We start from the raw sequence: 23,352 nt of genomic DNA on the forward strand, positions 1-23,352 counted from the left end.
CTTTTCGACAATGATTTTGAGACCTGCTGCCTTGGAGCTTTCGGTGAGGTCGTCAAGTTTGCTCTGCATGTCTTGTTGTCTTTGAGCGAGTAAAACCATATCGTAAGCCAAGGTCATTCAGTTGATTCATTGTCGAAGGATTCCAGGGGCAATCCTCGGTTTGGTCTACAGCAATTCGGGACAGACCACGTTATCGGATATTGTGCATGAAGAGCCGTTGTAGGAAAACGCGCCTTAATGCCAGCGTGTCTGTAGATTAGGTAGTAAACACCGTTGTTCGTGAATAGGGAGCACAAATCCATTGTTTCATGGTAACTGACGTAATGCGTATCTAACGAAGCATCGTTGTGCTTTCTCGGGTTTTTTTTTTTGTTTGTACCTCCTGATAAATTGCCTAAATTTGATCTCCAAATTCTAGAAAGCTGCGCACTAGAGCACAATACAACGATTTCAGAACTTAGAAGTCACTGAAATACTGCGTGTTCCGTCGTATGAGCCAAGAACCGAAAAACCTTCGGCTACTGTTGTGGAAATATACTGAGAAAAACTGAGCTTGATGGCCAAAGGAATACCAAGGTTCTTGGTACCGATGAGCGGTTCAGGATAGTCGTTGACGAGTGAACGGTACACTATTGGGAGCCATACCGTTCTGATAACACTAAGTGAGAAGACATTCAATGTCCTTTTTGCAAGCTTAGCAATTTACTAACGAAGAGATTGTTCGGAAAATTTTGAAATCTTCGGCGTACAGCAATTTTTCCTACTCAAGCATAGCATTCAAATCATTGATGGAAAGTAGAAATATCAATAGTCCCAGATGACTATCCAGAGGCACTCCCGAAGTTATTTTGAAAGTAGTTGAGTTAACAGAGCCCAATCATACGAAAGCAGTTCGGCTTACGAGGTACGAGTTTATCCTCTGTTGAGGGTATGAGCCTACTTGGTTGAATGATTCCTTTTACTCCTTATACCGTGGTTGAATCAAAAGGAATCTTTCGATTGCTTTGATTCAGTACGAATTTATCCATTTGCAGAGCCAGTCCGGAAACCCCAATCGCCGCATTTTTTCTACAGCCAAACTCGTAATACCTAATCGAAAGCCTTACTCGGGTCTACATATACGGATTTGACTTGTATACGTTTATCTAGCCTGCCAACTAATTTTAAAACGTACGTCATGTGATTGGATCTACGTTTCATGAACCCATGTTGATCTTCAGAGATGGTATGTTGCACAGTTTGGTCCAGCAAATCATGAACAAGGCTCTCTAAAACTTTCGGAAAACAGCTCAGAATCGATATTCCTCGATAATTTTATGCTCTAAATATTTATGTTTCCTGCCTTATGAATTGGAGTTATCGCAGCTAATTTCCAGGTCTCGGGAAAACAGCCTCCTCCAACGATTTGTTGAAGATGATCGAAATAGGTGCGGAAAGAGAAGCAGCACATTTTTTAACCAAGGGTGGACGAATGCCATTCGGTCCAGGTCCTTTCGATTCATCCAGTGCAGCCATCTTGCGAAAAAAAAATCATTCTCCGACTCTGCAAACTATTTACTCAAGTATGATTCAGGAAAAGTTGGTGAGTTATTGCTTAACACGCTCTGAAAGAAAGACGATAATGGTGGTATCATTGTAGCTGATGACTTGAGGTACCCCCTGGGTACCCTTCCGATTTCTTACATAAGACTCAAACGATGCGGGGTCGGAGCGAGCGTTGTCTTGAATGCAATTCGGTGTCAAATAGATAGCGTACACAAAAATTGAATCCTTATTATTGAGCACTATGCGAACAACAATTTGTTCGATGTTCTCTGCGTCCCTAATTACAGCTACGGTGCTGGTCAATTGCTGTTTAGCTGCAATTTTGGTCAATTTGGTTTTCTGTTCGGCCGTCTCGGGACTTCCAAGTGACCTTGTGTGCTGGTCGATGGGGGAATAACGACCCACCAATCACCACGTTTTTGTTGCAACAAAAATCTACAACCAGCTCTTCGTTTTCGCTCTTCTGTCCAAGACCATGGTTCCCTCATGATGCGCTCAAAGTCCTGATTATCGGATCCAATCTTTGCATTGAAGTCGTCTCAGTGGATTTGAATGTCACCCTTCGGAGTTTTCTCAATCACACTGTTCAGTTGACTGTAAAACTGCTCTTTCTCCTGTAAAGGCGAGGTTTCTAACCCGTGTTCTAAATCTGACTACAGTTATTCTTTCGTTAATCGGTTCCCATTTTATGAGGACGCATGAGCCTGTGGGTTTAACGGGAAACCAACTCCCCGTTCTCGAGTAGGATGTTCTCCTCGTATGTCAGAGTGAAACAGGACTTACCCGGACTGTGTCTTGTGTTCACTCAGTCCAAAAATTTTAAGCTTGTGGTGCCTAGCTTCTCTAGCAAGTTGAGCCAGCTAGCCTTGTTAGGCAAGGGTTAAAACGTTCGAAGTTCCAATTCGTGTCTGTGTTTGCATGTTTAAAGTCTTCGTCAAACTTCAAGGTCGGTCATTTCTCTCGGATTCCGTAACAGTTTATTAAATCGTAAGCAGGTATTTGCTAGCCTAAGGTAGCTATCCCGCGATGGGGCTGCCATCTTGAACTTAGCTAGGCCACAGACGAACTCAGGGCCGAGACGACTGATGACGTTGACGGAAATCTGCGCGACTGAGTCGAAGGGAATAGAGGTCTCTGTTGGACGCCTGGTGATGAAGCCCCTATGGTTGTTGAGTTACCAAGCGTTGCATGTTGATAGGCGTCAATGGTAGAACCAGAGCTACCCAAGGACATTTGTAGGGATGTCAATTTTTAGAACGCGAGGGATTGGCTCTTGAATTCGAAGGGTACTTGCCTGTAGAGGCGATCTGGGGAGCCTCGTCACCACAGACGAACTAGGGGCTGGCTAGAAACGGCGTGGCTGATTCGAAGGACTCGGAGGGCTGATGTGAGCCACGGTTGGTCGAAACGAAGAAAATTGGGCCGGGGCGACTGAAGACGTTGGCAGGAATCAGCGCGACTGAGTTGAAGGGCTCGGAGGTCTCCAAAGTGCCTAAAGCGTTGCGCCCTTGGGTAGAAACCCTTTACGACAAAGATGATTGATTCAAGGATCCGATATAATTGTAGCAAACACGTGAGGCTGAGGCTGTGAGGGACTCGTTGTCGAAAAACGATTGACTTTCAGTCATTGGTGTGGTACAACTACTGCACTGCCGTTGGACGCATAATTGTCACATGTGACATTTCGACGTTTTTCACTTTTTAATGCCAATCGTCATTATTTGATACGTATTATTGAAATTCTTTGTCGAAACATGAAGTTTATTCTAGAAATTTCAAGAAAAATTCAAAGTCAATTTGTCACACTAGGACAAATGGACGCATAACTGTCACACTGAGACGATTGGACGCATATTTGTCACACTCAAGAAATGAACGTGTTATAACTTCGGAACGTCTAAATAGAATTTCACCAAACTTGGCATACGTGTCCTTGATAGTCGGGAGGGGATCACGGAGATAAAAAGAGGGGGAGGGTCACTGTTTTTGCGACATCCCAGCATGTTCAAGAAAAACTCTGCAAATTGCTTCGGGTTCGTTGCTGGCGCTTGGAAGAGTGCATGTAAACGTACCCGCTTCACTGCATTAGTCAAATTATTACTCTTCCGGCGCCGTGTAACTGTAATCCACAATTGTCCAGGATGACCATATGTGATTGTCGGTGGTTTTAGCAGACCGTTTTTTTTTTGTTTTGCTTTGAGTTTTTGATTTTGACGTTGAACTATTCCGCCAGAGTTACTTCATCCGTAACTTGTCCCAGGACCGTATTCACTTAAAACGGATTGATTGTCCTCTTCTAGTATCGCCATTCTCGTGGTTGCGACATTTTCAGCACGGCAGCTGACAATAAGTTGAAGAAATGTTGCTTCCTGTTAAGTGAGTGAGCTGCCGCAAATTTCTCCTCCGTGCCGTTTTATTGATCGAACCCGTTAAAGACTTCATGTTTGTCACCAGATAATCTACGCTTTCAAAAAATTCATACATGATTTCATACATGATTTTTATCAATTTAAACTTCCATTCACGAATAAAACACAAGAGCCGCGCACGAAATACCAAACCAAACAACTACTGGGAAAATGTTCGTGGTGTGACAAATATGCGTCCATTTTTCGACTATTCATAGAATTTCACGGCATAAATGTCACACAAGGATTTTCATCGAAAAAACAGTTCACTTTCGAAAAATTTGATCGAGGCTCATATGATAGGATCTACGGCATTGGAGTCAACAAAAATTGCGAAACTGTGTGATAACAGCAAAGTGTTTTTGTGAAACTTTGATTGCGTTTTTCTCGCTTTGCCTTTTTGTAACATGTGACAATTATGCTTCCAACGGCAGTGCAGTGGTGTAGAACTCTTGGAAGTTAAAGATGGAGTGAGCGAGGTCACAGGAGGAAACGGGATAACAGGTGTCGACGAGTTTTTCGACCCAAGATACTCAAGGGTAAAAGATCTAGGGTAAAAGCGGCATCTTTGAGCTTGGGATCCACCCCAACCTTGAAATAAAGGGGCTTGAGCATGTTTACGTCGACATCCTCTCGTACCAATTGATGAACTTCGGCAGATTCGCACAGGAGATATTCTATGACGAGTTCTTCGATATCCTTAGTTGTGACGGTATTTTGTAACCTTGCAAGGTAGACCCACTTTTTTTCTCACTAGGCGCAACATATCCCTATGGCTATCGATTACGGTGACTTTCTTAGTACTCACACAGGAGGGTTGAGTGGGTGGTTCGATTCGCCGTCGCCTCGTTTGTAGGGGTGCTAAGGCTAGGCCAACGGGCAGACATGCGAGAAGATGAATTTAAAGTGCGACGGTCGTTAATGAGTTCGTCCAATTTTCGGTTTGTCATGGATAATTCCGACTTCTTCCCGCAACTAAGGACGCTTGGTTTTTCTTAAAATCCCGGATAAGAGATTCGTAACAAGCCATAGTGCAGCGAAACGTGGCATTTTTTAAAATATTTCAACACACATTGCAGCTCCACAGTTGATTATTGTTGTCTGCTCTGGATTGGAATGGAATCGGTCGTGGGTTTGGCGCATTTGTCACTGGCCATAACGATGGAAGACATTTGAGTCTGTCTTGTTTCCGTATGGGAACCGTGCATGAAAAACGAAAAAGTTTCTTTTCACAGTTCACTGTCTGTTTTTAAGGTATTTGTGCCTTGTTGATAGCGGATCAGGTTGAGATAGGAGTTGTGAATAAGGAGTGATATGACCACTATGGGGTCTCTTATTCGCCAGCCAATTAGGGTGCCATATCTAAATGCAACTTGTAAGACTAGCCACTAGTCAGTCGGCAGGCGTCCCAGAGATTCCCTAACAATCCCTTGGGTCGGCAAGCTTACTGAATAAAATGCAAGATGCAGGGAATTTCCGGAGGAAGAAACAACTCCACCTTCTAGCTTAACACATTAATTTATTGTTGAACAATCCAAGCTTGGTGCTGAACCAGGCACAGAGTTGTTGCAGAAGCGAACAGTCGCACGGTAGATTGTGACGTACCTGGCCCCACCTTGGGTGCTGAACCAGGCACGAAGTTGTTGTTGGCCTGATCCGAAGTTCGCCGGTGGGAATTCAACCCAAACCAGCGATGGATGCGATGCGGCAAGTCAACGGCTGATTGAAATCCAAATGTCGGAAGATTTGAATCTCCAAGGCCGCCGAGGGGTTTATCGTTGTGGAGCGGCAGATATAACCTCCAAACAGCGGCGTACAGACGGGTGTCCCGGTGGATTCAAATCGAATTGACGGCGATGAATCAGGGTTGGAATTTTATCCAAAAATAGCGGGGTCCTGATGTCCAAATATTTCGGCTTCTGGTGTTTTAACACTTTATATTTGGTTCTTTGTTGTTTCGCCAGAGTTTGAATCCAAAATGCCGATGGACGTTATGCTCGGCAGGCTTTGAACTCCAGCCGGTCGTTGCTCTCGCCTCGCGCCTTTTCTTGCCTCGTCTAATTTGGTAGTTCGCCGTTTTGCCTCTTGGCTTCGCTCAGGTAGCTTACGGTCTCTGGTGGTGAGTAGTGGAACCGGAAGTGATGGCTGCGTACTTTTCGCCTTCTGGTTAATGGTCTCGCCTTCCAGAGGAATAGTTCAACCCCCAGAAATCCCACTGCATACGATAAACTACAATTTACACACAAAATCGCTGATACCTCTTTCGAGAGACTAGCAACGCTTACAAACTTCTTTAACAGGTTCTAGGACATCACTTGGACATTGTTTGTGACGTACCACTTCATAGCTTTATTCCTTACTTGAAATACGCCAAACGATACGGAATATGTTTTGCCGTGCATGTACAGTTCGACCTAAAAAGAAGGATAAGTTTCTTGTTAATAATGGAAAGATTGCAACTTTTCTAACTTTTCTATAACCAATTAGTACGTCATTTTGAAAGACCTGGCATCTCAGTAAAGTTTCAAGTGATAGTTCCCTAGAAGCCAAACGAAAACAAAAGATTTATCCCTTCTGCTAATCCAATCTCAAATGTGATCCAATCAACTACGGGGCCCACTCTAAGCCCAAAACTATTCATCAACAACTTTGGGGGCTCCCGAAAAACTTAACCGGCAACCCACCACAAACAGCTTCCGGTGAATTTTGTTAAGGGACCGCCGTCGTTGCTTGATGTTTCCGATAATCCCGGAAAGCTGCAATCATTTTATCGATAAAGCGGATCCCGAAAAGTTGTCGTTTTGTTGTTCGTCTGCCCTTGGGCGTTTCCAAAATAATCGAGAATCGCACCGAACTTCCGGTAACTGTCATCAGCTTCCCCGCCGGATCTTGCGAGAGTTGGTCTCATCAACAGCCTTTCGTGTATTTCAATAACCTTACCCTACCCTCCGAAATTGGTATAGAAGGAAAGGGAGATTCCGGGGGCTATTATTTTTGATTTGCTACCCGTGAACTAGCAAAAGTTTGATAATTAAAACTTTCTCTCGCCGCGTGTCTCTCCGGGTGTGATGATCCGCATCAAAATGGCCTCCCATGCATTAGGGTGGGAGGCCTACAGGGCGCAAAACAGGGGATTGTCACCCAGTTATATCAGCTCGTATTAATTAGTGTTCTTTTATTTCTTTCCTTTTCTTTTCCTTTCCCCCCTCTCAACAGTATAACATAAAGAAAAAGGAGGAAGTGGTCGAAGCAGCACCACCCCAGGAAGAACCCAACCCGCTGATGCGGAAAAAGAAAACGCCCGAAGAGCTGGCCGCCGAGGCGGAACAGGAAGATCTGGACGACTTCACGAGTAAGTATTTTGGCTGGATGCGTCGGATGGCGTGCTGGAAGTAAAACAAAAGTTCAAAGAAATCCTTGGATAATTTTTGAAAAATTGTCCAGCTTTTTTACAAACCTTCTGGTCGAAGGCTCGCGCCTGAAGCAAATACGTAATTGCTAAATGTTGTTGATAGTGTGACGATAATAATAATAATGGTAACACCTTCCCATGATCAGAAAATTCAGTGACAATACACTCATGACCTTAAATCACATTTTAAGAGCACTTTTGCGAGATATTTCTAGAATAAAACAATACTCTCTCTGTGTATCAATAAAATCGTTTCATGAGACTTACTAGCGTTTTAGTTTTTTTTTCATTTCTCGTATTGTGATTTTCATTTATTATAACAAATTTACTTTCCATGAGTTGACAAATCTATCACAATGTCTAGTCGCAAAAAGGTTTTCAAACGATGATTTCGAAAATAACAAGAAAATTATCTAATAAATTTTCATTCTAATCTCTTAATTAAGAGTCTAACTTCTTAATCAGATTCTGAATCTGAATTTAAAATCGTATTACTGAATCTGATGTCTAAATCTGAATTGATGAAAGAGAAAAAAAAAACTCAAAACAAAAAACACCAAAAAAAAAATGAGAAAAAAAACAGAATTCTGAATCTGAGTTCTGAATCTGAGTTCTGAATCTGAGTTCTGAATCTGAGTTCTGAATCTGAATTCTGAATCTGAATTCTGAATCTGAATTCTGAATCTGAATTCTGAATCTGAATTCTGAATCTGAATTCTGAATCTGAATTCTGAATCTGAATTCTGAATCTGAATTCTGAATCTGAATTCTGAATCTGAATTCTGAATCTGAATTCTGAATCTGAATCTGAATCTGAATTCTGAATCTGAATTCTGAATCTGAATCTGAATCTGAATTCTGAATCTGAATTCTGAATCTGAATTCTGAATCTGAATTCTGAATCTGAATTCTGAATCTGAATTCTGAATCTGAATTCTGAATCTGAATTCTGAATCTGAATTCTGAATCTGAATTCTGAATCTGAATTCTGAATCTGAATTCTGAATCTGAATTCTGAATCTGAATTCTGAATCTGAATTCTGAATCTGAATTCTGAATCTGAATTCTGAATCTGAATTCTGAATCTGAATTCTGAATCTGAATTCTGAATCTGAATTCTGAATCTGAATTCTGAATCTGAATTCTGAATCTGAATTCTGAATCTGAATTCTGAATCTGAATTCTGAATCTGAATTCTGAATCTGAATTCTGAATCTGAATTCTGAATCTGAATTCTGAATCTGAATTCTGAATCTGAATTCTGAATCTGAATTCTGAATCTGAATTCTGAATCTGAATTCTGAATCTGAATTCTGAATCTGAATTCTGAATCTGAATTCTGAATCTGAATTCTGAATCTGAATTCTGAATCTGAATTCTGAATCTGAATTCTGAATCTGAATTCCGAAACTGAATTCCGAATCTCAATTCTGAATCTGAATTCTGAATTCTGAATCTGAATTCTGAATCTGAATTCTGAATACCGAATTTGAAATCTGAATTCTGAATCTGAATTCTGAATCTGAATTCTGAATTCTGAATCTGAATTCTGAATCTGAATTCTGAATCTGAATTCTGAATCTGAATTCTGAATCTGAATTCTGAATCTGAATTCTGAATCTGAATTCTGAATCTGAATTCTGAATCTGAATGCTAAATCTGAATTCTGAATTCTGAATCTGAATTCTGAATCTGAATTCTAAATCTGAATCTGAATTCTAAATCTGAATTATGAATTCTGAATCTGAATTCTGAATCTGAATTCTGAATCTGAATTTTGAATCTGAATTCTGAATCTGAATTCTGAATCTGAATTCTGAATCTGAATTCTGAATCTGAATTCTGAATCTGAATTCTGAATCTGAATTCTGAATCTGAATTCTGAATCTGAATTCTGAGTCTGAATTCTGAATCCGAATTCTGAATCCGAATTTTGAATCTGAATTCTGAAAGCGAAATTATCTGATTTTTTTTCAAATCTGTCCCTGATATTCAAGATTTCAAATACCAACTGTGAACACCTTTGAAGTTTTAAAATTTAAACCCTAAATAATTAATTTTTGGAATGATCTCCAACTAGATCTAGTCCCTCATAGGAGGAGCTCTTAAAAAGGAAAATCTGAGAAAAAATAAATCGATTGAAAAATCTGAATTCTGAATCTGAGTTCTGAATCTGAGTTCTGAATCTGAGTTCTGAATCTGAATTCTGAATCTGAATTCTGAATCTGAATTCTGAATCTGAATTCTGAATCTGAATTCTGAATCTGAATTCTGAATCTGAATTCTGAATCTGAATTCTGAATCTGAATTCTGAATCTGAATTCTGAATCTGAGTTCTGAATCTGAATTCTGAATCTGAATTCTGAATCTGAATTCTGAATCTGAATTCTGAATCTGAATGCTGAATCTGAATTCTGAATCTGAATTCTGAATCTGAATTCTGAATCTGAATTCTGAATCTGAATTCTGAATCTGAATTCTGAAACTGAATTCTGAATCTGAATTTAATTTTTGGAATAATCTCCAATTAGATCCTGTTCATCATAGAAGAAGCTCTTTAAAACGGAGAATCTAATGAAAAATAAATCGATTGAAAACCTTTTACATATTATCATCATGACAGTTCCATTATCGAAGTTTTACTCATTAGGCGACTCACTAGTTCATTTCTATCACATTCTTGAATCACTGACGCGAACTCAAATCAATCCCCCTCACCTTCTTGTAGATGGAGACCCGTCAAGCGGTAATAGAAGTAAGTAGCAAGATATTGTGTAATGTATCACTTTCAAATAAAATCAAATTTAAACCAAAACAAAAAAAAACAGCAGAAAATCAAACAATGTTCATAAATAGGTTAATATTTACATACAAAAGTATCAATCAACTAAAATTTGTTCTGCCGTAGTCGTGTACTTTAAAATATTGATATAAGTAAATGACCTAAATGTTGAATGGTTCTTTTTAGTGAAAATAAAAATGAAAAACCACTAAAAATAGAATAGTAAAAACCAAACCGTGCTGCCTCTGGTGTTCTTTTAGCGATTTTTAAAATAGTTGAACTTTAATCTTCTATTATGTCTCCCCCTTCCAATATTTGTTCATTAATATTAATACAAAAAAAAAATCGTGAAACTTGTTACTCGTAATTAAACCTTACATATTTATACATGGCAATGTGTTTTTTGTCAAACTTTTTTCCTCCATTCTCTCTTTCTCTTTCAAATACTCATTCGCTATCTCTTTCTGTGTTATGTATTGTTGTTTGCAAGAGCAAGTAAACCACAAAATACAAAAATACAAGACCATATATATTGATACATGTCCAATCTTTCGATGTGTTTCGATGTCAAAAAACACCACAGATCAAAACGTTCACCTTTAAAAAAAACTATGAACAGACGAAAATGCAAAACTTTCCAACTCAACACTGTTCAATGAAGAAAGAACACAAATTACAAAGCCAAATATATCTATACAAGCACCAAACTACCGTCACAATTTTCTCCAGTTTTCTGCAGTGAAACTCAAAGAAAGTGCAGCCTTCAGAAAAAAGCTCAAAGAAAGTTACTCACATTCCCGAATGCAGCTGATAGATGTTCGTTTTCGTTCCAATTGCATATGTAAATAGAATGTGAACGCCTAAGGAAACGCTCGAACACGCAAGTTTTTCTTAATCCTTTCCAGCACCTTCTGCTATCCTTCAGTGCTCAGTATCACTCTTCAGAATGTCGCGTAGTCTCCCGAGAAAAACGGTTCTTGTGCCAATTATAAAAATCCTCAGCAAAAGATGAAAAGAGAAAGAGAGTCCTTTCGATTCGAAGGAGTTTTTTTTAAATAATTTGAAAAAGCTGTCAAAAAACCAACTCCAGAATAAACAAGATGGCAGCACTTTCTTTGAAAGTGATCATTTTCTCAATATCTGTTCTACTGCTACTACTATCGACCCTTTCTTGTTGTTCCGGACTTTAAGAAGAGATTTTTTTTTCAACAAACACTCACCTAGCGCTGCTAGCCTTGGCTTCTGCTTAACGCGCCCTAAAATAGACTGTTTCTGTTTTTGTCCTTCTACTATTGTTTCCCATCAATATTTGTTCCACGCTCGAAAACTCTACTACCTGCTACAAAAAAAAAACAAACTCAGCCAAAAACACAACCAAACCAAACCAATCAATCAATCACACGATGACAAACATGCTCCGGATCACATCACGACAAAACGTCCGTAGCACCCCGAAACACCAATTAGCGAACGATTGAGTGCTACTAAACAACACTTTGAAACGAGGGAGCAAAACAAAAAAAGTTCAACGCCCAAATGTAGACAATCACACGTTTCGTCGTCAAACCCGCCAACATCGAATGTGAATCGAATGGACTTTGGTTTCTATTTACTCATCCACACTCACCCTGCCCTTCGAGTGGTTATCAAACACACAATATTGCTCGAAAATGTCTTTAAAGACAACAACACCCCCGCGAGATGAGCCACCCCAGTTTGCCTTCTAGCGTTGTCGTCATAGCCAATAAAGAAGCGAAGTCTCTCCTAAATTGACGATGGAGGTGAAAGTATACCTTCAGGCGCAAAACTCGCCTTCCCGAACTGTGTCTGTCAATCGATTGTCACCTGTCGCCTGCCAATTTGTGTGGAATTGGTGAATGGTGGGGAAGCAAATTTCAATCCGCGCGGCTCAATGTTCAACGTTTGTTGTCGTTGGGCTGTTGATGTTGGGGTTTCGATTACCTACCTATATCTACACAGGATTGGTCCCGGCAACATTTTCGGGCCAAAAGAAACCAGGAGCTAGACGATTGCACGTTACGATGCGCAGCACTTAATTGGTTGGGCAATGGTTGTCACTTTTAATTATGGGTAACGGATATCCGGTGCTCTTTCAGCGACGTGATTTGTCGAGTGGGTAACGTTTGGCGGTATTGATTTTATGTATTGGAAAAGTTGGGGTTGATTCCTGCGTTCTGATGATGTATTTTTATGTTTTTAATCATAAGAGGTAATTTGATGAATATCTTAGGAAGTCTTTCGAAAAAGAAAAACTTATTCTGACCGAAAATCGAGTTTCTTTTAAGGTTTTATAAGCATATTTTTTCCTAAATTTGGTCTCTTAACTTATTCACAACTCAATACATTTATTCAAATGAATCTTTAATCTCAGTTTTCATTAGGGTGGACTAAAATGGACTATTACTAAGAAAACTTAAACAATGGCGAAAATACCAAAAACTCAAAAAAAAGTCTGAAACTGTAATGACAAAAAAAATGACAATACTCGCAAAAAAAAACTTAAATAACCTATCTGACTCGCTTCATCATTTTATGATTTTTTGACTTTCTGACTTACTGACTTTTAAATTTTCTGACCATCTGAATTTCGGAATTATGACTTTCTAATTTTCAAACTTTCTGAATGTCTGATTCTCTGACTTTCTAACTTTCTCACTTTCTGACTTTTAGTCTTTCTGACTTACAGAATTTCTAGCTTTCTGAATCACAGAACTTCTGACTTCCTGCCTTTCTTTCCTTCTGACATTCCAATTGTCTGATTTTCTGCCTTTCTTACCTTTTAACTCTCTGATTTTTTTTACTACCTAACTTTCTGACTTTCTTAGTTGTTGACTTACAAACTTTCTGACTAGTACTAGGACTAGGACCTTTTGACTTTTCAAAGTTTTGACTTTTTGATTTTTTGACATTCTGTCTTTCCGGCTTTCTGAGCTTTGGACTTTCTCACTTTCTGGTTTACTGAGTTAAGGATATTCTGATTTACTAACTGTTTGACTTTCTCTCTCTCTCTCTCTGACTTTCTCCTTTTCTCACTTACTGACTTTCTGACTTACAGAATTTCTGACTTTCTGAATTCCTGCTTATGGACTATCTTTTCTTCTGACTTTCCAATTTTCTGATTTTTCTGATATTTAACTTTATGATTTTCTGGCTTTCTGACTGTTTGGCTTTCTAACTTTCTAACTTTCTCACTTTGTAACTTTCATACTTTCTGACTTACAGAATTTCTGACTTTCGAAATTTCTGCTTTTTTGACTTTCTTTCTCTTCTGACTTTCCGAATTTTTGATTTTCTGCCTCTCTGACATTTTCACTGTCTGATTTTTGACTTTTTAACTTTTTGACTATCAAACTTTCTGACTATCAAACTTTAGAACTTCTGACATTCCGAATTTTTGACTTTCTGATTTTCTGACTTTCTGACTAACAGAATATATGACTTTCTGAATTCCTGCTTTCTGACTTGCTGAGTTAATGCTTTCTAACTTTCAATTTTTTTTTTATTTTCTAAATGTTCGACTTTCTAACTTTCTGACTTTTCGACTTTTTGACTCTTCAACTTCCTCACTTTCTAACTTTTTCACTTTCTAACTTTCAAACTTTACGACTTTCTGACTTTCCGAATTTTTTGCTTTAAAATTTTCTGGATTCTTGACATTCTAAATTTCTGACTTTCTAACTTTCTGACTTACAGAATTCCTCACTTTATGGACTTCTGGCTTTCCAATTTTCTGATTTTCTGTCTTTTTAACTTCCTTACTTTCCGACTTTCAAACTTCAAGACTTTCCGAATTTTTGGCATAATGATTTTCAGAATTCCTGACATTCTGAATTTCCCACTTTCTATCTTTTTGACTTACAGAATTGCTGACTTTCTAAATTCCTGCTTTCTAACTATCTTTTCTTCTAACTTTCCAACTTTCTGATTTTCAGCTTTTCTAACTTTTTGACTTTATGATTTTTTGCCTTTCTAACTTTCTGACTTTTAAACATTCTGACTTTCTGACTTCCTAACTTTCTGACATTCTGATTTTCATACTTTAGAGCTTTCGGAATTTCCCACTTTCTCACTTTCTAACTTTCAAACTTTAGGACTTTCTGACTTTCCGAATTTTTGGCTTTATGATTTTATGGATTCCTAACTTTTTAAATTTCTTACTTTCTAACGTACTGACTTACAGAATTGCTGACTTTCTAAATTTTTCATTCTAACTTCCCAATTTTCTTAATTTCAGCCATTCTGGCTTTATGATTATTTGACTTTCTAACTCTCTGACTGTTAAACATTCTGACTTTCTAGTTTTCTAACTTTCTGACTTTGTAACTTCCTGACTTACTGACTTTCAAACTTTCTGATTTTCAAATTTTAGGACTTTCTGACTTCCGACTTTTCTGACTATCTGAATTTCTAAATAATGACTTCCTAATTTTCAAACTTTCTGAATGTCTGACTTTCTAACTTTCTTACTTTCAAACTTTTTGACTTTCTGACTTACAGAATTTCCAACTTTCTGACTCACAGAATTTCTGACTTCCTGACTTTCTTTCCTTCTAACTTTGAAATATTCAGATTTTCAGCCTTCCTGACTTTCAAACATTAGGACTTTCTGAATCTCCCAGTTTTTGACTTTAATATTGGCTGTCATTCTGCCTTTCTGGCTTTCTAAGTTTTGAACTTCCTATTTTCCTCCTGACTGCGGGACTTTCTGACTTTCAGACTTTCTGAATATGTGAATTTATGTCTGTCGACTGTTTTTTTCCTTTCTGATTTTCTGTCTTTTGACATTCTTATTTTTTGATTTTCTGACTTTTCTGCTGTTTGACTTTCTGATTGCAAAAATTTTAATAATAAAAACACTGCCTCGAGTCACAAAAAAAAAAATATAAAAATTGAAAAAATGACATAGATGAATGAACATCAAAATGATTGTAAAGACAATCATGCAAAAAGTTGAAAAAGTTGAAAAACCTACAAGTTTAAAGGTACAAAATACAAAAAAAAAATCTGGAGACGGATTGCATGCCAAATCGACACGAAGTTGGCATGACCCTCTCAGAATCCAATGAAACTTTGTGGGCATACAGATCTTACCTTTGTTAAGCAACTTGGCATACTTAGGCCCAAACTTTTCAGGCAAAAATTTCATAAAAAATTTTATCTCGAAAATTACAATTCCTTCACAAATGTGATTAATGAAAAAGTTTTGGAAAAATGATTGAATTTTTAGAAAAAAAAATACTGTTTTTTTTATTCAATCCTTAACTGAGAAAAATGCAATTTAATAAGTAAAACTCAATTTCCTTAAAAGCGCCATCTCAGAATTTGTTGATTTTTTTTTCTAAGCCTGGTAATAATAAGGCCTCCAAGTCGTCCATACATTGCAACTTGTGCATATTTAAGGGATAAAAGTTTATTAATGGATACTATTTTCATGATTTTTTTTTTTTGAAATTTTGAAAATTGATTATACTGATTTCGAAGAAATTTTGTGAATTTTAATATTTTTTTTTAGAAACGTCACTGGTGAACTGGCAACAAACACAGAGTTCCGATAATCTTGTACTTCACTTTTCTTTGTCGGAAGTCGGAAGTCCGGACTTCTGAAGTAAAATTTAGTGCTGGCGCGTGTTGAAAAAATGCAAACTAAAAACTTAAAGTCGGTTTAAAAAAATGGTAATCTCAGAATTCAAAGAATTTTTTGTGGTGGGGAATAATGGTCTACAAGTCTTGTCCGTCATTATGGAAATACTGTTACAACTCCAATAGAACTTATAGATATGGCAGTTAAACAAACAGAGAAAGGTATTCAAAAAATTACAACCGAAACTCTTATTTCTTCAAAACCAGAACAAACCATTCAACGAAGTTGTTTTTGAACTAGAGGTTGTGAATCTACACTAAAAAATGAATTACATGATTTAAAAAAAAAAATAGCCGAAATAATCGACCATGTGAGCGCTCGGCTAAAATTTCGAGTCGATGGGTGGTGACGAGGGATGCCAATGTGCCTGATTTTTGGAGGCCCAACCTGATAATCTGATAAACCTCCCCTTTTCCCTGATTTTTGGAAGTAAGCCTGATTTTTGGGAAAGTGATGGAAAATTGGAGGTACGGATCTGCATTCAAGACATTGGTTGAGGTCAAAATGTGGGTTGACAACCAAAAAAAATGTCCTCACTACGACCGAAATTTTCGTTAAACCATGTACACTAAGGTTTTTTTTACGCGGTATGAATTCCGTCGTTAACGTATAGGACTTGGAATATTTTCGCTCAAAAAACGTGTTGATTCGCGAGAGCCGTGTAGAAAAATCATATCCATGGCAAAAAACCGCGTAAAAAGAAGCCGAGTTAGAAAAACTGAGCAAAATCAAACCGCGTAAAAAAATACCTTAGTGTATCCTGATATTTATTTCTCATGTACCTAAATTTTGCAAAAATATGTTGGCAACCCTGGAGATGACAGAGAAACAAGAAAGATCAATAGGTCGATTCACGCACTGCCTGGCCTCACTGTTTTTGACATTTCGCGATTCCTGTTTTGATTCCATATTTTCCAATTCTACACGCTGAGGAAGAAAAACAAACATTTGAGTCGTCATTTTATTCTCATTCACACGTTTTTAGCAAAAGTTCTCAGCTCAATTTTGGGATAAATAAAATTAAAAAGAAAATTAGATGTTTTAAGTATCAAATAATGAAAAATCAATCATTTTGTTTGTTAATCCAGCTGGAATAAATGGACTTTAGCTTAAAAGTTAAACCACTGACCACTGACTGGACACTCGATTTCGATTTTTGGCGCTGCTCGAAAGTTAACGAAAATGTCGATACCAGTCAAATTTTCATGCTGCCGAATTGCTACCGCGCAGTGGATGCTTCTAGCCAAAAACTGAGAGGAATTTTGTACTATAAGTCTCATGTCAGTGTGATTAGTGGTTAAACTGACGTTATTTTTATTTCTCGAAAATATCATATCGTAAAAATTTATAATAGTGAAGCCTTTTCTTTCGGAATGTTTTCCGGAGAATTTTTCTATATTATATTATTCTGTCCCTGAATAGTGTTGTCGTATAAGTATGTGCATTTGTTTTACAGCTTCCGGTCAAAATAACACAAGAAATTTCCGGACAATCGATTCGGCACATTCGAATTCTTTAGAAGTTTCCACATTTGGACATTTGATGGGATTTTTTGTTTCAAGTAGACGCACTTTCTCAGAATATTCAATGCAAAGTGGGTTGGTCCAGAACAAATTTGTTGAAGAAGGGTTTTGAAAACATGTTGAAACATTTTAATAAACAAACCTCCTTTTCGAAATTTTTATACGAATTTTCAACTTTCTGTTCATTTTCAAAGAGATAAACATGAGAAACCAAAAAATGCGCTAAATTTAATTCACAAAATGGAACTTGGTTTTTTGCTATCCTTAAATTGAGTTTTGAGTAAAATTTCTTCACCATGCAGCTACACGAAAAATTTCACCGCACCCCATTTCTCGTTCTTAAAATTTTGTAAACAGGACACGCGAACTGTCACCACAAAAGGGAGAATACGTCATCGTGAATCGACCCATAGGGGTCAAGAACACTTGCGAGATATAGGCATAGAGTAGGGTGAAAAAAAAAATTTTCATGATTCGAACCGTATAAATTTTGACCAGATATAGATTGGCCGCAAAAACTGACCTGTGTCGAATTCCAGCTCTTATTTTCGGATTTTTTACCTTCAAAAATTACCAAAAGGGGAACCAAAGGAAACCGGAAAAAAATTATGTCAAATGACTTAGAAATCCATAAAACGTCAAAATCTGACGATATTTTAAAAAGGAATCTTTTTGCAAAAATCGACTAAAATTTTAAAAATCACCAAAGAAATCGGAAAAATCAAAAATTTAACTTTGATGCTTAATGACTTAGAAATCTATGAAACGTTAAGATCTGGTGTTTTTTCTAAAAAAAATTTGACCAAAAATCGATTTTCTGGGACTTTGGAAAACCGACCAAGTCCCAGAAAGTTGATTTTTACAAAAAAAAAAAAAAAAAAAACCTAGATAACACCAGATCTCGCTGTTTTATGCAGTTTTAAGCCATTTGGTCTCAAAATTAAAATTTCGAATTTCATAATTTCGTTTGGCTTCCTCCCCTTTAGTGATTTTTAAATTTTTTAAGTCAAAAAAAAATTTTTTTGATTCGAGATGTTGAAGTTTTATCCATTTTTAAGTCATTTGGCATCTAAATTGGTGACTTTTGAGAATCAAAAAAACCCAAAGGCACCCCTGAATCAACTCCGATTGAGCTGATATTTAGCATAGGGCAGTTGTTCGGGCTAATTGTAACGACGACGGCTAGCTCGGTTACTCGTTACCTCAGGGTCGGCTTCATTTGCTGAGAAGTGGACAAACGACCTGGAGGGAAGGGGCAAGCAAACTGATGGAACTAGATCCTAAAATGTACAAGGGGGTTTCGGACGTGTTACTGACAAAGCGACATATACATTTTTAATATGTTATTCTGGGTTACATTTACAGGGGAAAGGGTTCAGGAATAAGGGAACGTTGGAGCCCATTTACAAATATGATGTTACTTAACGGGGTACGATGGATCCCGAGCGATGTCAATGGTGATGCACGTTGACGAGTTGGTGGTTGGCCCATGGACGCACTTGGCGATACCTGCTACACGGGAGGTCCTTTCCGCGGCCGAACTACCAGCGCACCTTACTTTCCCGACCGGTAATACACTGCCGGATCTATCGGGATCGCAGGGTAGATCGTCCTCTCGATGACTTGGTTGGTGGACCAAGATCTTGGTGTGCTCGGGGGGTCCTTGGAGCTTAGACCTGATAAGGCCGTTACATGGTTGGGCCTGTCGGTTATCTTCCAGGGAAGTCCTTGTAGACCGGACTGGTCTGAGGAAGTAGCTTCGATCGGTGACAGGCAGCTGGCAGCTGACACGACTAGTGCCTGCTCCGAACCACATGGTTCTTTTCCGAATTGGTTTGCAGGCGGACGAATTCGGACGTCCGCACCGATCATCGACCACACTTTGAATGACCCGATTTTGCCAGTATTCCGGTCGAACGATCACGTTCACCGTGGTGTAATTGACTAACGCACCGTTGTACTGAAGCGGAGATTGCGGGTTCAAGTCCGGGTTGGTGATGTTTCTCTCAAATTTCTATCACCTTGAAAATTTAATGATTTTCAGGTACGAAATGCACTTGTGTGAAAAGCTTCGCCAGTCACAAGACGAAGAAATGTTGACTATAGTATTGCTTGTTCCGTCTTTTGAGTAGCTAGTGAGGCTCCGTTAAGTGAGTACGGAGCCGTGATGTTGAGGGAAAATCGCCAGTCCCGTCAAGCGTGACATGTGAATCCTCGCAACTGTGGGTGAAACGTACTTTCAACTTCCGAGTGATTTCTTAGTTACATACGGGCTGATGGTACCTAACACAATTTTCTCCTGATTTGCGATCAGGACACTAACTTACTATGTTTATACGACGCTACATTCTACATCCATACTGATCAAAACTACCATCACACACACGATAACAGAAGTACCTTTCTCAACTTTGAGACTGTCTTCTAATCTATTTCTCTATATCTTCTCGAAGTTTTCTTAAGATTCCATAATAGATAAACCGACCGTGAATTTAACCGTACTAACATAGCGTGTATGTTCTCTTTCTCTTCCCTAACAAAACCGACTAACACATCCGTTGCGGCATCACAGAATTGAAGAACACCATCGAGACGCAGGTGAACGAGATCAAAACGCAGATCGAGGGAAAATGCTCCTTACAGTGATTATGCATCAACCGTATTCAGCAGTATATTCAATAATATTAAACTTAATTTAATAATAAACAGAAGAAAACAGAAAAATGAAGGAATGAGAAAACAGCAGAATGCAAATATTATAGACGAAAAAAAAAACAAAATAGTAATTATTTAATGAAGAAAAAAAGTAAAACAAAAAAGTCATGAAAACAAGTAATTAAAAAAATATTTAAATGTAAAGTTTTAAATTAACCTTCAAAGAGAAAATAGAGACAGAAAAAACATTCCATTTGAAAGGCATTGATCGCACCACCACCACCACCACCACCAAACCACCTTCAACAACCACAACCACATAGTCACAATCGACAACAACAACACGACAGAGCGCAAGCGATGGAGAGCGGACGGCAAAACCAATAGGCGTCGTCGACGAAGCAGAACAATAGGAACCACCCGCGATGAGCTCAGCTGCTCGATCCTCGACTGAGAAAAAGAGCGAGCTAAAGAAAAGAAATAGGCAGAAAAGAGAGAAAGAGAGAAAAAACTTTGCACTCATTTACCAGTTCAGTAACCAGAATCATCGAAATCAGTATCAGTAGCACATATACAGAGAAACACATACATACATACAGAGGACATTTATTGGAATAGATTCATCATCAAGAGGAGAAACAAGAAGACGAAAAAAAAATGCGAAAAAATAGTAGATGAACAAAAAAATATTGTTAAATAGGACACCCAGGTGAATCAACGTTGATTGATGGAAAAAATGTGATTATTCAAGTGGAAAACATTCGATTGTTCTTCGGGCTGCACGAAAACACCGCGCCACCAAACGACGACTAACAAACAACCAAACAAAAAAAAAACAAACAACAACAACAACAACAACAGGGTCCTTTTCGTTTGCCATAGGTCGGCTTTGTTGTGTATAGGACAGCATAAAACGACAACCGTGTTGTGGCAAGGTAGCAAAGAGGCAAAACAGACGTAAAGGTAGCGAATTCAGCAGTGAAAGTGATAGGCTAACGATTGGGCGAAACGTTGGTGTAACGTAAGTCTAGTGTTAGTTCGACGCTTGACAGCTGAATTGAGGGATAACCGCCGGTTTGGATCAGCTAGGTTTGCATCAAACTACAAATTTTTGGATTCAAGAATGACGTGAAAACTTACAACCCGAAAAAACGGTCTGACGAATGTTCGTTCAAGTATTGTGATAGGTGACATCATTCGAAACCAAATTTGGTTTAGGTGTAAAAGAACAGCTAACCGACGGTTAATCCGAATCATCGCCGACAGTTAGGACAAATCGAATATTTAGCTTGAAAATTGTTGACAATTTGGAAATATTAAAACCCAAAAAAAACACGTTGTAAGTAAAACAAAATTAAGCCTCTCGAAAGCAAATCTTAGGTAAATTACGAACATTTCATTTATTGTCTCGGGGTAAGCACTGGTGCACTCTCGAGAAAAAATAACCACGTTGGGCAGAAGCATTACCCACAGACGCATCGATTGTTGTTTGCGAATTGTTTGACAGTTACGAGTTCTGTTTTAAACCAGATTTGACAAAAAAAAAAGTCTGTTGCAATGTTCAACGAAGGCACGATATAAAGCCAGATAAGCAATCGTTCATCCAAATTCCTATTGAGTCTACTGTTATTCCCTTTTACACAAATGATTGTGAATTTGATGTCTTTCAATGAACAAATTAAGGAAAAATAAAACCAAAACAAAAAAACAGTTTTCCAAGTGCACTTCGAGGATATTTGAGGAAACCAAAATCCCCTTCTAGCGAATGTCTAGCAGCTGTGTAATGGGTCACAAGTGCACCCCCTAATGCTTTAATCGAATCCTTCTGGATCTCAAGTCTGTTTAGTAAACTTCGATGTCGTACTCTTCTTAACCGTCTTCTTCTATGCTGTTTCTGTCATTGTTGCCATCGGAGCGGGGAAGCGAAAATTTGCCGGGGCTTAGTGATAAATGAAAACGTGATAATAGATGATTTGGGAGCACTGCCGAATTTTCGCTTCCAATCAGCTCTTAAGCCTATCGACTCAAACTTCTAGCAGTGGAAATCTTTTTTCCACTTGTCAAAACGCTGGACAAATCGTTCCCACCAGGTGGCGTTTTCGAAACATTCAACACAACTATCACATTCCTCTACCAGATTGCATGGAAACTGGTTCTCAACCAACAAAAAAAAACAATAACAGACATTCACCAAACAGGCTGTCTAACAACAAATCTCCCAAGCTATTATGTTTCACCATACACTCTATTTAATGTTTATGTCGCGCTCATTGATGTCGTGTCGCTAGTAGTCAATGTATTGAAACCCATAAGCAACAATCTACTTGAAACATGAAATCAGAAAAGAAGTCAAGCTACGAAAAAAAACAGAACAATAGTTTTATCTGTTCCGTATGAAAACAAACAATAAAATGAACCCAAAACAAACAGAAGTGAAAAGCAACACAATGCAGCTTATTAAGCAAACCACGCAGTATGTTTAACTCTCTATCCTATCGTTGAAAAAGAAGAAAAAAACATTGATTAGTGAAAAGTAAATATTGAACGAAATTAGCAACAAAAAAACGCATAATCTATATTCATTCTCCTTCGACCACACCAACATTCCAACACACACACGAACACGAATTCTCTTCTTTACCGGAAAAAAGGACAACAGTTTCTCAACTTTTAGAAGAACAACAATCGGCTTCGGATCTCACTTAATAGGTTGTATCTCTACAAGGTAATCTCGAAAACAGCAATAAAAATGTCAAGTATACTTTTTCAACTTCAACTCTATTCTCCGATCTGTTCGATTGCTGTTTTCCGAGTCCGAAAAAAAAAACCGGAAAACGGAAAGCGGCATCCATCGATTACGCAACCTTTTTCGCAAGCTGACCTCTACAATCAGCAGCAAACACTTTCAAATTGTATGTTTTTACGTGAATGCATTGTTTTGAAGCAATACAGACAACTGAAACCGACATTTAGGAACATACATTCCACGGAAAAAAATAATGAAAGAAGCAACCAAAAAAAAACTTAAAACAATTGACAAAACAACGTTTGTTTATAATTGTTGAAGAGAATTAATGAAAAAGTTACACATTAAAATAAAACACAAAAAAACTGTTGAAAACTCTGTTTTATTTGTTTCCAAAACATCATCAATTCATTGTTCAGGCACTCACATCCGCATCCATGCTTCCATGTCATGTCACATCACCCCTTCGAAAAAATAAAAAAAATAAATCTATCATTCGACTGAGAGTAAAATCATCCAAACCCATTTGAGTGATGGTGAAAATTTGCAACTCATCAACAAAACGAAACAAGATCACCATCGTCATACACTAAAGTCGCCGCGCAAAATGGGTCATCAC

The 23,352-nt window shown here is 38.1% G+C and overlaps 1 protein-coding gene across 8 annotated transcripts in view; it reads left to right on the forward strand.

Moving 5' to 3' along the window:
- The window catches only part of LOC129745086 (complexin), a 276,770-nt gene extending 253,662 nt beyond the window's left edge, over positions 1-23,108 (forward strand). For 7 of the 8 annotated variants that reach the window (XM_055737924.1, XM_055737931.1, XM_055737939.1 and 4 more), the window contains 3 exons: positions 7,170-7,305; positions 10,094-10,120; positions 19,905-23,108. In XM_055737924.1, coding sequence (XP_055593899.1) covers positions 7,170-7,305; positions 10,094-10,120; positions 19,905-19,978 — 237 coding nt within the window. In that variant the 3' untranslated portion in view covers positions 19,979-23,108. The remainder of the gene's footprint in view (positions 1-7,169; positions 7,306-10,093; positions 10,121-19,904) is intronic. The other variant, XM_055737954.1, reaches the window with a different exon arrangement.
- The last annotated feature ends 244 nt before the right edge of the window (positions 23,109-23,352 follow it).

Source organism: Uranotaenia lowii, chromosome 1, assembly GCF_029784155.1.
Source record: "Uranotaenia lowii strain MFRU-FL chromosome 1, ASM2978415v1, whole genome shotgun sequence".
Lineage (NCBI taxonomy): Eukaryota > Metazoa > Arthropoda > Insecta > Diptera > Culicidae > Uranotaenia > Uranotaenia lowii.